The 17,238-nt window shown below is 44.6% G+C and overlaps 1 protein-coding gene across 1 annotated transcript in view; it reads left to right on the top strand.

The window, feature by feature from the left end:
• Positions 1 to 2,076: 2,076 nt before the first annotated feature.
• ADAMTS2 (ADAM metallopeptidase with thrombospondin type 1 motif 2) overlaps positions 2,077 to 17,238 on the top strand; it is a 173,437-nt gene continuing 158,275 nt past the window's right edge. Inside the window, exons 1-2 of the mRNA XM_063413222.1 lie at positions 2,077 to 2,525; positions 3,474 to 3,835. Of these exons, the coding sequence (XP_063269292.1) occupies positions 2,438 to 2,525; positions 3,474 to 3,835 (450 nt within the window). The 5' untranslated portion in view covers positions 2,077 to 2,437. The remainder of the gene's footprint in view (positions 2,526 to 3,473; positions 3,836 to 17,238) is intronic.

Genomic DNA, 17,238 nt, shown 5'->3' with positions numbered 1-17,238 from the left:
GGCTCTGTGGTGGTTGGCAGACTGTGGATCACCTCCTCAGGGTCCTACACACATCCATTTTCCTGTGGAAGGATAACAGGCCCATTGCTGTGCCATGGGGCACATCCTCAGCTGGTCTAAATCTCACTGAGAATCTATTGCAGAAAACCTTGGCTCTGCTGAAGTCAATGGCAAAACTCTCCCAGACTCCAGTGGGGATCAGGATTTATTCCAGTGAGTGCAGTGGAAGCACTCACAGCTTTTACCAACTGCAGATCTGGCTCCATTGTTTGACACTGGTTCTCAGTTTGATTTTGTTTAAAATTTTAAAGGAGGTTGTAAAATAGTCCCCCCAAGCCCTGGAGCCCCTGGAGCTTTTGTCTCCATGTGATAAGGTAACAACATGTGCACATAGAACTTGGTTTCTGTATAGAAATAAACTGCATGAAGGCAGTCACTGATTCTTTTTGTTTATATCATTACTCTGCAGTACAGCTGTTATCCATATTAAAGCACATTTTCTAACCTCCAGTATTTTTAAGAGTAAAAATCCATCTTAATTAGTAGAACTAATGGCTGGGCTGTTTTGTATTTGTACAATCTACTCTGTCTCTTATTTTTTTTGGATGAATCATATACAAATAAGAACTTTGATTTCAAATGTAGAGGGCCAACCCCTCTCCCTTTCAAGTTTATGTGCAGAAGTTATTTCAATTTGAGCAGGATGGGATGGATGAAACACAAAAAAGCCACATCATCAGCTTAAAATACAAGTCCAATAAAAATGAAGTTGGAACTTTACCAGCTGTGGACTGATGAAAGCATATGAGATTTTAAGTAAGAGAAGCTGCTCAATATGGACCCAAACCCAACCCCAAACCCAAAAAAAAAAAAAAAGGAGCTAACATAAAACCAAACCGAAAGGAAGAACTGGGAGAAGCCTGGTGCAGACAGCAATTCCAAATAGGGGTCATTTGAAAAGATAAGAAAAGGGATGTTTGAGTGCAGTGTACAAGTTGATCTACCTCATCATTCAGAATAATCTTTCCCTTTTTATCCTTAACCTAAAAAATGGGAAAGCCAAACCAGAGCATCAAACCAAGCAAACAGAAATCATATACTGCCATAACTGATCAGGGCTGGGGTCCATAAAATGTCATCATGGGCAGGGAGCATGACTGGCTTGCTGTTATTTTTCTACTATACCCTTCATTTGTATCCACAATATAGGAGTGGAAGATAATAGCTGGACCCTTAGTCATAAAGGAGCAAGAATGATCAAGGATACCCAGGAAAATTCCTTGGCAGAAGACCAGCTTCCTGCAGGAAACCATTGCCTGCAGCTTTCCAGAGAGGTCTAACACATGCAGATACAGTGAGCATCAGCCTGGGGGAGGTAGGGCTGCCAGGGCCAGCAGGAGCACAAGAAGGGCTAATAGGATTCTGCAAGGTTAAAGAGGAAAGTGGTGAAAACAGCAGATGATCCCAGTAATGTAAAAGCTGAGTAAATATATACATTATTTGAAGGGAATAAGCAGTATGGCATTTATACTGGCCATATGGAAACAAATATAACTTGTTTTTTTACCATAAAGGCCACTCTTGATTATTTAAAAATCCTTCTTCTATATTGTATTTATAGTATTCCTAAAGACTTTCTGGGTCCATCTCTCCAATTGCAGATATTTAATATAAGATTGCAGGAAGCACTTTCAGTCTTATTAGCAAATAGTCCAAACAATTTTTCCTGTGAAATGGCTGCTTAGAGTAATTTATTGGATCAGATGAAGATCTCTGATCGTGATTTGCCTCTGCTGGTGGCACTTTTTCCATTTGGGTCCCTGCTGTCAACTGGAACCCAAGCCTGCAATACAACTCATGCCGAGGTGCCTTAAGTTTGCCAGCCTCGCCCGTCTCCGCTCGGTTCCATAGGGATGCACAGCCGGGACGGTGGCGGGACGCTGCCCCAGCGCCCGGTGGCTCCCGAGCCCGGCTCGGGGCGTTCCTTTCCGCCTCCACACGGGTCCTGCCAGCTCCCGTCCCCGCGGGCGGGCCGGTCCCGGCGCGGGGCGGGCGCTGCCGGCCGGGGCTGCCCGGGGCGCGGCGGGGGCGGCGCGGGCGCTGCCCGGCGGGGCGGGCGGTCCCGTCCCCGCTGCCCGCGGCCCGTCCCCGCTCCCCGCGGCCCGGCTGCGCCGTGTGGCAGCGCCTCTGTCAATCAGCCTGACTTCACTCCGCACGCCCTGTGCTTCCAGTACTATACCCCCGCCGCCTCCTGGTGTCTCTGCTTCGCTGCGAGCCGGGAGCGCGGCCGCCACTGCCGCTGCGGCTGCGGCTGGGCGAATGCGCGGGCGGCGGGGCGCGGGGCAGCGCTGAGAGCGCGGAGCGGGGCTGCCGCCTGGCCCGCCCCGGCTGCGGGCAGCCCGGGCGCCGGCCCCCGCGTCTGGCCGGGGCCGCCGCGATGGACCCTCCCGCGGGCATCGCCTGCGTCCTGCTCTGCTGCGCGCTCGCCCTGCCGGCCGGCGCCCTGCGGCGCCCCGGGGACAGAGGTAGGTCTCCGCCGGGACGGCCTCGGGGCTGCTCGCCCTGCCCCGCCGCCGCCGGCCGCTGCCCGCAGCCCGCCCGTCCCAAGTAGCGGCTCGTCGCCTGGCGGCTTTCGGCTCCCCTTGAACTTCTTCTGCGGCTACTTTTGCCGGGTTTCCAGTTGTTTCCTGCAAGCGGCAGGCGGGGACGGGGACCGGGCAGCCGCGCCGCCGGCGGGGAAGGGACGCGGGAGCGGCCGGCGGTGACAGCGCTCCCGCAGCCCCGCGCCGCCCGCTGCCTGCCCCGCCGGGCGGGCGAGCCCCGCGGCCAGGGAGTGGTGCCGGGGGTTCCCCGTGCGGGCTGAAACACATGGCAGCTCGTCTGCCTTCTCCTCCTCCTGCCCGGACCATCGCCTCCGTCCAAAACTCCCGGGCTCCCCACTGAGACCGCTCCCGATCGCTGCCCGCGGCGTCCCCATCACCGCTCCACTCAAACCCGCCGCGCCGGGGGTACTTTGAGGGATGTGCCTTTGCCTTGCAGGCTTACCACCTGCAAACCCAGCCCCTACTCCTACCCCTGCGAGCGGTCCCGGAGTGAATCAACGCCCTCTCTTCAGCGCTGGCCACTCGGGAAACCCCCGAAGTCCCCGAGGCGAGCCGGTCACTGACTGGGGGTGCGGGGTCCCGGCGGGGTGGGCAGAGGGGAGCGGGACCTCGCTGCAGGCGGCAGGAGTGCGGGGTCCTGCCAGGGTGGGGAGGCTCACGCTCCCCTCTGGTATTTTGGGGAAGAAAAGGCAAGTTTGAGTGAACTCTGCACACTTCATGCAGGTGAACCAAGTGCCTGCAAAGAGTGCAGTGTCCATCTGCCTTATATAAGTGTCTGCTGTCCTAATGAATAATGGAATAAAAATCCCGCGGCACCAGGATATGTTTAGTTCTAGTATCTCTGTCCTCTCTTGCTTTCTCCCTGTAAAGATTCGATCCTGAGGAATATAGAGGAGTACAGCCTTGTCATCCCCACAAGCACCGACTCAGAGGGCAGGTTCCTGTCCCACTTGGTGTCCGGACCGCCAAAAGCACGCTTCAGGAGGGCTGTGGAAGACTTGCATCATGAAGCAGCAAATGAGCAGATCTTTTACAATGTCACAGTTTTTGGAAGAGAGTTTCACTTCAGGTTGCGGCCAAACTCCAGGCTCGTGGCCCCCGGAGCAACAGTTGAGTGGCAGGAGGACTCTGAGGAGACTCGTATTGAACCTCTCTATGGGAATTGCCTCTATGTTGGGGATATCACTGATCTGCCAAATGCTTCAGTGGCTATCAGCAATTGTGATGGACTGGTAAGTTACTTTTGTTATTATATCAAAGATAATTATATTAATTTCCTGCAGTCTTTAAATATAAAATGTGTGGACTGTCAGAAACTCACACCTCATATGGTAACTGTGAATGCAAATTAACTAATGTTCCCTTGTGTGGGAATAGCTGTGCTGCACCAGGAGCTGCTTTACAGACAGTGGCACTAGAAGTTTGAGCACATACTCTGAGGTAGCTGCTCTGGAAGAGAACAGCTGAAACCAGCCTTTATGTTGATTTGTGGTAAAGTTACTTGAGGGGTCTGATGCTCTAAACCAGAAGGTTAAGTGGCAAGTTCTCAGCATCCTCTTCCCTTTCTCACTTCCAGCCTGCAAGGGTAAATGTCAGAAAGAGTTAATCCCAAATAATGGGCTGGACTACCCTGGAAACAAATTTGATAGGTAAAATATGGTTTTGTCCTGGAAAATTTTAATTTATTCAGAGTCTGTTTTCTTGGATATTTCACTTGGTGAGTTTCATTGCCTAATCAAGTGATTGATGAAAAGTTGCAGAAGACTTTAAGTTTTATGAGCAAAACAGCTCCCTGTGATACATTTGTCAAAGCTGTGTGTTTTAAAACTGGCTGCAGCTTTCTGTTCTGCAGTGCATGTTCAGCACTCAGATTATCACTGTTTGTCCCTGACATCCTAAACTGTCTCACTGTCATTTGAGCAGTAATTACTGCACAGCAATTTGTTTAGTGAGGAAAGGGCTATATATTTTTTTTATAATGACCAGTTTATCTAGCCTGTGCTTCCTTGCTATAGCCTTTAGAGTTTGTAATTTTGAGATTGCTTAATTGTAATGCATTCTGCCTCTGCATAAGGAGCCAGTAGGAGTCAGTTGTATTTCTATTTATTTAGTCATAGGAAGTTGTTCATTTGCTGTGCCAAGAAGATGACATGTATGGAGATAGTATGTTGGCTATCTAAGAATGGAAGGGAATCAAATACTTTTCCCCTTAGTCTTTCCTTTCCTGCGGTTTCTCCTAGCCATGTGCATTCCTGTTTTGAGAAGCAGGTTTTAATGTTGCAGTTGTTTGATGTGGACAGCTGGCTGAGGGTAAGAGAAGCACCAGGGCTGAGCAAGAAGAGCATTTCAGAGAGCAGAGTGTGAGCCTGCAGTTCTGCCTCGGGGGGGAAGCAAAAGTTCTGTGCTCTCCCTGTGTCTAGCACAGATCATTTTGTGTAAGGCACATTTACTTGCTCAATGTTTACTTGCTCTTTACTTTTAGAACTGGGGCAGAGCCAAAGCTCTTCTTCCTTGTTCATCTGTACTGAAAGGTGCAGGAAGATCCTGTTGATGGCTACTCCTTGCCTTGTGCTCTTCTCCTCAGGTGTTGCCTGTAAGGGCAAGGGGGAGCTTGTTCCTGCTTCTTTCCAGTGAGTGTGGGCTCCTTATATTTAGAAAAAAGAGTTATGGTAAAATAGAACAAGAGTTTAAGCCAACTTTGGATGAGACTCAAAAGGTCCAAGGCCTCATGCTGCACGTACAAATGACAAAGAATGAGAATGGTTTATAAAATGAAGTGAAAATATAAATGAAAAGACTTCATAAATTACTGTTCTTTTCATATTTGTAATTTCTGAAAAGCAAAGGCATGAAGCCAAGCCTCAATGCAATAATAAATGCACTCATAAATGACTGGAATCCAGAAAGCTACCAAAGGGATTGTAGTTTTCAATCTGTATGCCCAACCCATGTGCCAGCTTTTTCCAATGTTCTTGTTTCCATTAGAAGAAGGAGGAGAGTTGGTCTGGGCTGGGAGGTGCCACGTTCTAATCTGGATGATTTTCACATAGAATTACAACTTCTGTGGTCCTGCTAATACATTTGGAAATGGATTACTGCTTCCTCCAGGGTGCATCTACATGGTAGGTGTTGCAGGGCAGAGGTATTGTTTTTGCCCAGGTCACTGAAGCCTTCCTAGAGGAAGCATTGCCTCAATACCTTTAGGCTGTTAAGATTTCCCTGAGATTGTGCAGTAAATCTGTTTTGGAACAACAAATTGAACTCCAGTCCCCTGGGTACCATGTTCCATCTCTAGCCTTTCCCTCCATCTCGGTTTCTTTCTTTCTTGTGGGGTGAGTGTATAAAACAGATTATCAATAGAATTACACAAACTCAAAGGAATTATATCAATGTTTCTCCAAAAGCCACTGCTCTTTCTATTCTTTGGACAGAAATAATAAACAAGTAACCACAGAAGTTAATACTGCTTGTAACTGTCTGTCCCTTTACCTTTTATTTCTCGTTTTGAAGAGTCCTTGGAGCAATGTGTTGCCAGCAAGACATACTTAGAGACCACTGGGCCCTGTGCTTTTCTTGGGTTTATTGACTTGTGGATGTGAATAAAGACATGGACAAGGCTATTCTCAACTGTTTTTCTATGTCCATTTCTTTACTTCACACCTAGTTCCCTTCAGTGGGCCCAAGTATTTCCAAGTAATAACCTTTTCTAGGTTATTCTGGAGATAGGGATGGTGTGCTTGTCTTACAACTGAGTTGTCAACTGACAAGTGTTAGAATTTAACATTGTAAAGTTGATTAATTTAATTCCTAGTATTTTTGAAGTGCTTGCTTTTGAAGGTGATTTGACATCTGTCTATGCTTCTCATGGTTTTCTGTCTTTTGCATCAGCCATCAGGGCTGAAACTATACTGGACTTGAAGTGTCCTACTTTGATTTTTACATTGCAAACTTTTGTTGACTGAATCTGGTTTAATTCAACAAATGCATCTGCCACCTTGCCAACTTCTGCTGTTATTTCCTTTGAACATCCCTTTTGGTTTGCACTGCACTGCACTGCCAACTATGTCTTATTTCCCAGTTCTTGTCTTAGAAGAGTCTGGCTGGTGGAGTTAGTACTGCCAAATGAGAAGTTGTTAGAAGGAATTTACATGAAAATAGTAGATCTGTGAAGGGACTTTTGAACTGTACTATAAATGATGAAGCTCTGCTGCCCTGACCGAGGAGATTCGCATTAATTTGCGTACTCACGGTTTTCTGTATCAGAAGTCAACGAAAAATTTATTGACCTAAAAATCAGATCTGAGGCAGATGAAGAGAACTTCTGAAGTATGCAATCTAGGTGTGTTGTCAGAGCTGGAGTGGGTCATTAAAAATTGTGGGTGAAGAATCAAAGCTAATCAATAGATTTTTAACAGCTTTCTGAATTATGGATGTGATTTTTACCATATTAAAAAAAAAAGTATGGTGGAAGTTTTCCCACTTAAGATAGAAATACTCTGGCTAACTTGTTATCATCACGGTTGGCCTGACAGCATTCAAACTAATTCTCCAGTGAGCAGGCAGAACAGGCATGGTCAGGTCTCCATGGCCTGCAGGCTGTGGTGGAAGGTGTTGTGCTTTGAGTATGTTCTTGGTCCTTGGCCAGATTATTACTTGTGGATGCAGTTGGAGGATGAGGGAGCTGGCTGTCCTCTCCAAGGGTTGTGAAGGAGAAGTGGTTGGAGGCTGTAAAAATACTATAAAACAACAAAAAGTTAGGATTATGTTAATTCTTTTAGGTTACTGCCTAACTATGGGAACTGTCTTCCTTTGCCTCAGCAGATGAATCTGCCATTGTAGAACTCTTTGCACATTTAGACTTTTGATAAATACTTCCGCAGTGCTTGAGGCAAATGTGCCAAAAATGTCTTCTTCAGGTTGACAGGATGGCATTATTTGGTTGAGGCATAAACTCCCTCCCAGTCTTCTCCTGACATTTGTAGTTTGTGAGCTCGAATGTGTACTTAGACAGGAAAACACAATATCAACACCACATCTGAAGTGGGTAATGAACACATGATTAACTTAGGCTGCAATGCAGAGTCAGATGTACTGACAGGACTGAGAAGACTGAGGATCACTACTCCATGATGAACAATCAATGTGATCCGATTGCACCCACTGAAGCAAAGGAAGGAGCATCAGTTTCAGTAAGAGATCCTGATGTCCTAGTTTGGCTCCATTAGTATAATCCCCTTCCCTTTTTAAAGCTAAAAGATCAGCTCTCCAAAAATTTCACAGTATTGTCATTAAAATGGATAGTTATTAGAAGAAGATATATAGAAACTGAGCTTTTCAAGCCATCTCTGGTTGCTTGTTTTCCAAATGAGCTGAGCTGGGGATACCAAGACAGACACCTTACAAGTGGGCTTGTTTCCTCTTGTGATGAACTAGGCAGGGTTTGCTCTCCAACGTTTCAGTCTTTCCTGTGCTCTGTGCTAACCCTCCCAAACTGTTTGCAGGCAGCCTGTGGCTGGCTGGCTGCTTGCCCAGACTCTGTTTCTTCTAGAAATGCTTGGGACACCAGCAGTGCTTTTTTGACTCATGCCCAATGCTACACTATCTGCAGCCCTGGGGTCACCTGGGTGGGTTTGTGGTGATCCATTTTCCTTTCCTAACCAGTCATGGATCCTCAGGAACTGGCTGGTGCTTTGGCTGCTGTCAATACAAATGCACAACTGTCAGTTGTCCCAAGACATTGTTAGGTATTATTCATATTATGGCTATTTTCTTTCCTGTTTTAAATCAGAGAACAAAACTTTTTTCCTCAGTTTTTGTTTTACAGAGCTGTATTATATAATCTAATTTCTAAAGTGTAAATGTAGAATCTTGTGTTCAGATCCAGTCAACAGTGGTTCCTAAGAGCTATATCAGCTACCCATGGGAAATGCTCACCTTTCTCCCCTTCCTCCTGCCACCCTCCCTGCATTCATAAAGGCATTTAGACACCTTGTGAAGGCTAGCCTTGTTTAGTATAGCTCTTCTTCACTTCGAGCATGAGCTTGATCTCAAGTCAGTAAATTTTAAGGTTATATATTTATAAACTGTCCTGACAGGTGCTTTCTTGGAACTGCCCACAGAGTTGAAGGTGAATCTAACTCACCTTAGGTGGGACTTGTAACTTACCTGGATGAGAGAGTGAAGGAGCTGCTCACAATGAATATACCAGGAGAAGGCAGGCATGCTTATGTAACTGGGTTATTTTTCCTTTCAGACATCCATCTCCTGCTTTCATATGGATTTACAATTTAGTCGTGTTCCTTTTTGATCTGGTTTTTGGATTACACTGGTTTGTGATGTAGCAAAAAAGCAGAACTCAAGGTAGCACACTATTATCTTCAAAGTTTGGTCAGGTCTAGTGCCTGACAGTTAAAACAGATGCCTGCTACAAATAATTCCAGTAATTCCTTTTCTGTATGCTAAATTCTTAGCATTTACATTATGATGGGATTGCATCCATTTTAAGGAGATCAAAATTGGGCATATATATTCTTTTCATTTGGGAGCATTTTCTCATTAAACCAAAATCAAACCAAAGTTGCCATCTGCGTTTTTTTTTCCCTCCAATTTTTAATGCAATGGCAAAATTCACTGTGGGCCTTTTTGATAAGTAGAACTGTAATACAGTGGCAGAAGAAGTGCAAATAATTTCTGTGACACAGTATAGAACAAAATGCAAAAGCCATTCTTGTTAAGGAAAAAGCAGCCCTTCCTCTGCAGATGGTCAGTGGGCTCACCATTAACCCTTTTTTAGGGCATTTTGAATTCAGCTGGGCTTTCCACATGGGCAAACCAAGCATGTATTTGAATTCTAGAACAATCAGAGCCCGACTGCACATCCCCATCTACGCACATCATTTAAAAGACCTGTGTTGCCTGGCAAAGCAATGGAGCTGTTTTGATGCCTAACTCTCCAGCATGTCCATATTTTCACAGGGTAGACACTTTGCTTTGTGACCCATTCTCTGGGTTTCTGCTGTTCATTTCCCTGGCCAACACCAGCCTAGTTGGACAGTCCCTTCTGCTTTGTAAACTGCACAGGCTTTCCCTTTTAAAAGTTATGGTGTGACACAGTAAGAGTGTAAACACTATGATTCAGCCTCCAACTGGAGTAAATTATCCTCTGCTGTCCTTAAAAGACACTCTGTCATCAGTAAATACTATTTTTTTTTAAATTTGCATCTTCTGTGCATGGATCATCTCACCTACATTTTATCTGAGAGCAGAGCAAGTAATTTCCTACATCATACAGGTGGACACCATCTGGACAGAGTATCCTCAGGCAGTCAAAACTGGCATCTTTGTGGTATGTTGAAGGCCTTTGGATAAAATATAAGTATTTCTTTATGTCCTATTTGACCTTGTGTTGCATTGTCCTCATTGTAGTAGTATCTCAGCTGTACTATACCCTTTGACCACACAAAAACTAATTTTCCAATCAGAATATTAAACTCTATACATCCAAGGCAAGGTGCCTGCTTCCCATCTTGAAAGACCCAAATATAGGAACTAATTTTGATAAGGTCATAATTAATTTCTGGTGTAAGCAGAACATCTATTTTGAGAAGTCTGCCCCTCCCTAGCTTCCAAAGGTGAGTCCCTCAAAAAGTGCTATTATCTCACTTACCTGCCAGCTCTCTTCTGCCTCCTGATGTGGCGAGGGTGTTCCCTGAGAATTCAAGACTCCTGCAAATGGCAAGGCATCACCACATTTCAGGTGAGTTACATGCTCACTTTTTTCTCCAGAAGATTAAAAAATATCTTTTTTGGATCAACCAGAATTCCAGCTATTGCATGGAGCAGGACCTTTTCTCCAGACATCACACTAGTGTTTTATTCAACCTACTTCTCAGTACTTTTTATTTATGGTGACTGTTGCTTTGTAAGCAGGTCATGCTATTACTTAGTGGCACACTAGGACATTTCTCATACTGGGTCTGATTAAAACAGGACCAGGGAACAGGTCTTGAGTGTCTTGCAGGGGGTTGCACAACCTTACTCTGATGTGCACACCCTCCTTTTTGGATCATTTTGTCCCTTTATTGCCTTCTTTCTTCCAAAGTTTCAGTAAGTTCTCTAACACATCACATCTGGTTCCTTTAGCCCCTTTATCTGAGTGTGTTTTAAATTCATCTTTGTTTGCAGAGTCTTGACACAGCGGGTTCCCAGTTTTAATAGTCTGCAAATGAAAGGCCCACATTTCACACACTATTTTCAGCACTGTTCTATTAAACTGTAACATTGAAAAGAAGAGTGTCCTCTCCAAGTGCAGAAGAGCACGTTGCTCCCTCATATCTAAATCACAGCTTCTGTTATAGATCTTCTCAGTTATTCCCAGGTCTCAAAACGTCTGGTACTTTCTTCAGATCTGGAGTTCTTGGAGTTGTAAGTGTGAATCTGAGCATTAATGTCTCTGCTTTTTCTCCTAAGTAACTGTTTTTTGTTTAAAGAAAGAATTTTAAAGTAAGTGTTTCCCTCAAGCAAAAGACAGAGATGCCAGTTCTTTTTCTTGAAGTCTCAAGAATCACCAGGCCAGTGAAAATCATCCCAAGTATGTTGTTTTGAAGGTGTCGTTTTACAGCACAGATGAGTTTCTCTTTACACCTTGTGCATTTTGTCTTTTGTGCTCCTGAGAGACTTTGTGCACTGGTGTGGGTTCTGTGGGCTGGCTGCCCCCCAAGTAGGGGAGGTTCATTTACTGAATGTGGTAACTTCAGTATCATTTTATCCTCTCTAATGCCACACAGAGAACCTGCCCCCACCACTCATTTATATATTTGCTCTTCCCCCTCCCCTTCAAGCCCCTTGTGGGACTGCAGCTACTGATCTGTTTGTTTTCCAAATCTTTGCCTTGCTGAAATGGAAGTCCCATTTGTACAACTTGATGTTACTTTTTGGTCTTGGCATCCCAATTGTGTTCAAGTTTTTCAGTGTTAACCGTCAAGTTTATTTATTTTTTTTTAAATTCCTTTTAAATTGTTTTATGTAAAATTTAGTGTTTTGCCCCTTTATTGCTGCATTTGTGACTCTTTTCTTCAAAATGAAGACACAATTAATTCTTCACTTATGCAGCTCTCTGTGGAGAATTCAGAGGTTGGAATTACCCAGCGCCCCTGGTACTCTCCGACTCCTCCACCTGCAAAGCACAATATTTCCACTTTTCTTTTGATGTGGTGAGCTATAAATACAGCTACTTTAACTTCTTTCCTCCTGTCATTCCCTTTAACTTTTCCTGTAGTTGCCACCTCTGTGTTTGAATTCCATTATATAGTCAGATTGCTTTTCCCCAGAATTTAACCTCTAGCCTGGTGGACCTCAGGGGACAAATTACAATCTATTTTCCACTGAAATTAAGTGTGACTCCTGTAATGAGAAAGTCAGTGGTCATCACTGGTATCTGTGGATAAGAAGAGCTCCTTCTACCTGTAACTGGATACAACTAATTTATCCATTAAATTATTTCTCTTCACTAAGTGTGTGGACTATAGGTTGCTATTATTGCCCTATAATGAAGGTGAAAGATTTCACAGTTTTTTGAGGCAAGAAAACTGGAAGGAAATACCTGGCATATGGTGAGCATTTTTGCTGTTTTTTGAAAAAGATGAAATCAAAATATCTACTTGAGGTTTAGGATAGCACAGAGCCATACCTTGATGTAGGCCCTGAGTCTTCAAGCCTTTATTAGTGTGTTTTCTGATTTACTGTCACTAAGAATAATGAAGTGGATGTATGAAGAAGAACCTGCATGGCTAATGAGCAGGCTGGCTAATGAGCAGACTGGCCAGCAGCTCTTTTCTTTTACTGCATCTCTTACAACCCTGACAAGAAGCAGTCCATGAAGTGGCAGGGGACATTGAATTTGGTGAATGATACAGCAAATTTCTATGGGAGCCCTGAGTGCAGCTGTCTCAGCCTGCTGCTGTGCCTGCTTCCCAAGGTTGTGGGCAGCCCCTCTTTCACCCCTGCCTCCTCCCTCTGTGCCCTGGGGGCTGCTGGGCTGCAGCAGCATCTTCCAACACGTCCAGTGGAGCTCTGGACGTGCATCAGCCCATCCAAACCCATCCCAAGGCACCTTCACTCCACACACCCAGGATGGGCACTGCAGACTCAGGGCTACTCCTGCACGGTTTGGTCCGTGGGAGGGATTTCTCTTTTAAGTTTTGTTTCTGAGAATGATTTTTTTTGGCATGATTTAATGAGTATTGTAGATTATAGAATGGAGAAAGTCAAAATAATATGTTGAGTCCAACAGGAAAGAAAGGCTTACTTTCTTGGGAGTAAAACTATTTCAAGAGCTAAGCATAGTAATGCACCATTTACATTTTAATTCAAATACAGTAAAATGATAGAATTTAAAAAGGAAGAGAGGAAAGCATAGATTTTATTCCAAGCATTTGCTGTATTTTTTAGATTAGATTAGATGTTACAAAAAACTTCTTCACCAGAAGGGCTGTGAAACCTTGGCACAGGCTGCTCAGGGAAGTACAGATGTGGCACGTGGGCCCATGGTTTAGCGTGGGCTTGACAGTCCTGTGTTAATGGTTGGACTTAAAGATCTTCCAACCTAAATGATTCCGTGGTTCTGTGATTCTCATTTCTCTGCTCTTTCCCCCATGTGCAAAAGGCAGAACTAACATCCAGCACCTGCCCTAAGCAGCTGCACCTTGCACATCTCCCATGGTGACTCCCAAGGCTGGTGCAAGGGCTGGTGCCCACGACCATCACATCACCTGCAGGGCATTCCCATTCCCAGGGCAGAGCCCACGCTTTGGAAAAAGAGCCTACAGAAAACAGGGATTAACCAAGGGTAGGTGGCAGCACAGGCTGTGGTTACTGTTTTAGTAGTGGGTTCATTTGTTTTAAATCATGCTTTTTGGGTAAATCATGTTCATCCAACTCATATGCAGAAGAACATACTTCATTTTGCAGTGTGCTAAAATTGCAAGGCTCCTCTTTCTCCAAGCAGAGGAGCTGTGGAGGGAAGGTGAGAGATGTTGTTTGGAAAGCATTCTGCAAACCAGAATGTATTTAAGAAACAGTCTTTGAGAAATAAATCACTACCTGAGGATGAAGACAGCTGAGCTGGGCCAAGAGTCTTTCACGTGACAGGAGTTATATTGGAAGATGACAGGCTTTGAAACTTGCAAGGCTGAAAATGTCTAAAAATTTTTATATACCTAAAGTAATAGCTGGATAAAATGATGTCTTTCAGACTTCAAAATGCCCTCTGTAGAGCACCGTGAATGTACATAAGGTCACAATTTTTTACCTATTGTGAACAACAAAAAAACCCCACCCCAAAACCCAGAAGCAGAAATTTTATGCCACTTCTGTTCAATACCAGTAAGGACCTCAGGGATAAAGAAGTTTCAGAGATGAATTTGGATTGATTTCAGATTTGTAACCAAGCTTGAAATCAGAGTTTTCTAATAGTTTTAGGTTTCATCGTAAAAATGGCAAATCCACCATTCATCAGTAAACCAAAATATTTAATTCCCAAATAAGTGCTAAGAGGTGTCTGTCAATATTAAATTTGTTTGCAAAGTTACAGCACATTAAGGCTGACATAAGCAGCAAGTGTAAAAATGGGATTAATCAAAGGATGATCTGGCACTCTGAAAGAAGAATATGAAACTCAGTCTGGATAAGTAATAGACAAGCAAAGAAAGACAAGACTATTTACAAGATGTTTTGAATTAATTTAAACTCCTCAGTAGGAGAGTGTAATGAATTTCTGAAAAAATATAGTGCTTAGTTCACTGCAGCCAAATTAAGCCCAAAAATAATCATATGCATCTTATAAAATAGAATAAAACTGCTGAACCTATGAAAATACAGTGCAATCTTGCATTTATCTAAACAGAAAATCACACAGGAAAAAACCCAGATCTCTGTCAATGTTTATGTCATGATGCAGCATCGTTTTACATAAGGGCCAGGGAGATCCCATGGCAAGTAGCTGATTTTTGGGTCTGTTCCAAAGCTGCTGAAGTGAATGTGTTTAGTTTCACTGGCTCCATTTGGCTTTGTGTGGACAGGTTGATTAGCAGAGTATTTGGGACAAAAAGCAGGCCATGGAGTATTCCACATCATAACCTTGTCTTTCACCTTGTTCTGCATCCCCTGATGCAGTGGTGCTGGGGAGGGAGGTGAGTGTGAGAAGCTCAAGTGCAGCTTTCCCATGGCTGTTTATATCCCGTGTGCTGGGTGGAACAGGACAGAGCTGTGTGCCTCTAAACCTGAAATAGCTCGGCTAAACCTTCTTCCCTTTCTGCCTCACACCACATCCCCACCACAGAAGAGGTGATGCATTAAGTAAGGGGGAGGGATCAGGAGAAACCCTCCAGTCCATGCCAGGAGGATGAGGCAATTCCAGCTGCCTTGAATTTGCAGGCTCATTCTGACAGCTTTTCTGTCTCCATCTTCCTATGAAAAGAGAAAGATTTTCCTGCTGAGACTGCCTCTCTTTGCCTCTGCACTGCTGGGGGTGTGATGGTGGGAAGAGCTTTCTCTGCCTAAGATGTTAGCTTTGACCTCAATAAAACTAGCATCACTTGCAGAAAACCCCACCCAAACACCAAATACAATCCCCCAACAAAAAAAACCCAAGTCACAAGAGAGAACAACATGAGAAAAACCTCTAATTGCACATCTGTTCAACAGACTTTTGTGATAACTCAGCAACAGCTAATTGAAACTCCTGGATCATAAATATACTTTCAGCCAAACTGGAGTTTACTTTCCCTGATGCTATCTCCCTTCAACTCCCCATTGCACTCTGCGGTTCTGGTGGTCAGGATTCCAACAATCCGTCACTAGATGGGAAAATTAGAAGTTGGGTCCTTTCAATTATAATGAGCCAAACCTCTGTTAATCTGCATCATCGTGTCTCCACAGATTTCTGGGAGCTCTGTCACTTTGCATTAGCTGAGGACCTGGCCTTATGTAATTAGATGTTTTCACACTCGTGTGGAGATATGCCCTCCTCCGACAGTCAGGATTGCAGGCTCCCATGGTTTGAAAAGAGAGACACTCCTTCTTGGGAGGCAGCAGGACACACAAGATCTCTGAATGTGTATATGTTTTCGTGAGATTTCACTAAGTAACACACTTAGGATTTGTTTTTTGGAAGTGGCAAAGTGCACTGGAAAGGGAGATGGGATATCCCAGGATCTTTGAAGGGTCCTTGGTCTCGAATGGGCAGACGGGTTAAAGACACATCTCCAGGCACTGCTTCTTGTCACACAAAGCTCACTGAGGGCCCTGTGGCTCCCTGCCTCTGAATTTCCATTCTCACATAATTTTTGTGACATTTTCATGTTAATTTGCAAGCCTGTAGAAGTCATGACAAGACTAGGAAAACCGTGGAATAAATGCGATCCTAGTAATGTGAAATTCATCCGTGATGGATATACTTAGGTCTTTGAAGGATTTAGCTGCTTCTGGCAATTTTGTGTTCCTTTTGGGTGATTTGAAGAGGTGTTTGCTTTGACTTGTGGATTTAAGAAATATTTGTGCTTAGGTAACGCTTTTATAGTGCACTTCCAGAATGAACTCCATGCAGTCTTTAACCCAAGGATATAATTTTTGGAGTATTGAATCACTGCTTGCAAGTTCTACAGTAGATTCTAGCTATCCCATTGTGGGAAAACATTGGTTTTTTTCTCTTTTCATTTTATATTTGTTTATATTAAGACCACTTTTCACTGACGTCAGAGTCCTATCAGGTCAAATCTAATCCTCTATATCTCACGGTGCGCTGGCTAGATTAGCTCTAATACTTGTGTTTTCTAGTCTGTGTGGAGGCAGCTTTCACCTTGTCATGATGTCCTCCCTGGAGCTGGTTCTAGGGGATGGTTGAGCCTGTGGGTTCTCACTCCTCACCTTCCCGGAGCCAGGGACCTTGTCAGCATCCCTCCTTTGCCGAGGAATGTGGGGCAAATGGCCATCTTTGAAATCGTTGCCAAGAGCTGGTGAATTTGCTCCACCACAGCGAATGGGTTTGAATTCCAAAGCTGCACAGATTGTTTGGAAGTCTACCTCCCTCCCCTCTGGCTGCTGCTGGGCTGCTGGGCAGTTCTGCTCTCCTTTTCATGAGCTGGAAAGACTTTCTTCACTGGGGAAAAATGCACTGTGGTTCCTGTGGAGAAATGTGGTGCTCAGAGCAGTGAGATGACTGTCTGTGTGGGATTTGGGGGAGAAGAAGGGATATGTCAGAAAAAAGGCCAAAAGAAAGAGCAGTTGGAGACACCTGATCAGTGTCAGCAGGGCAGGATGCTGAGCACTGGCACTGGAGTGCTGAGGTGGTGAGAATAACTTGTGAGTGGCCCATGCAGCAGGAAGGAGCAGAAAACACTGTATTTCCTGGCAATTCACAACAGAATCCTTGCTCAGTGAATATTCTCCTTTAATGACTCGCTCCAGAAGGGAGAATGAAGCAAGAAGTGATGCCCCCATTTATCCTCAGTGGAGGTTGCAGGGCAGGGCTGGAATCTGACTCCATGGGAGAGCAAACAGAGGTTCCTGCACCTCCCAACCCAGTGCACGTGTCAGTACAAGGTGAGTCAGGGCTGCCCAGAGGCACTGGGCAGATGGG

This window comes from Prinia subflava, chromosome 16 (assembly GCF_021018805.1).
Source record: "Prinia subflava isolate CZ2003 ecotype Zambia chromosome 16, Cam_Psub_1.2, whole genome shotgun sequence".
NCBI lineage: Eukaryota > Metazoa > Chordata > Aves > Passeriformes > Cisticolidae > Prinia > Prinia subflava.
The sequence above is the reverse complement of the archived record's forward strand: the minus strand, read 5'-3'. Positions and strand labels throughout refer to the sequence as shown.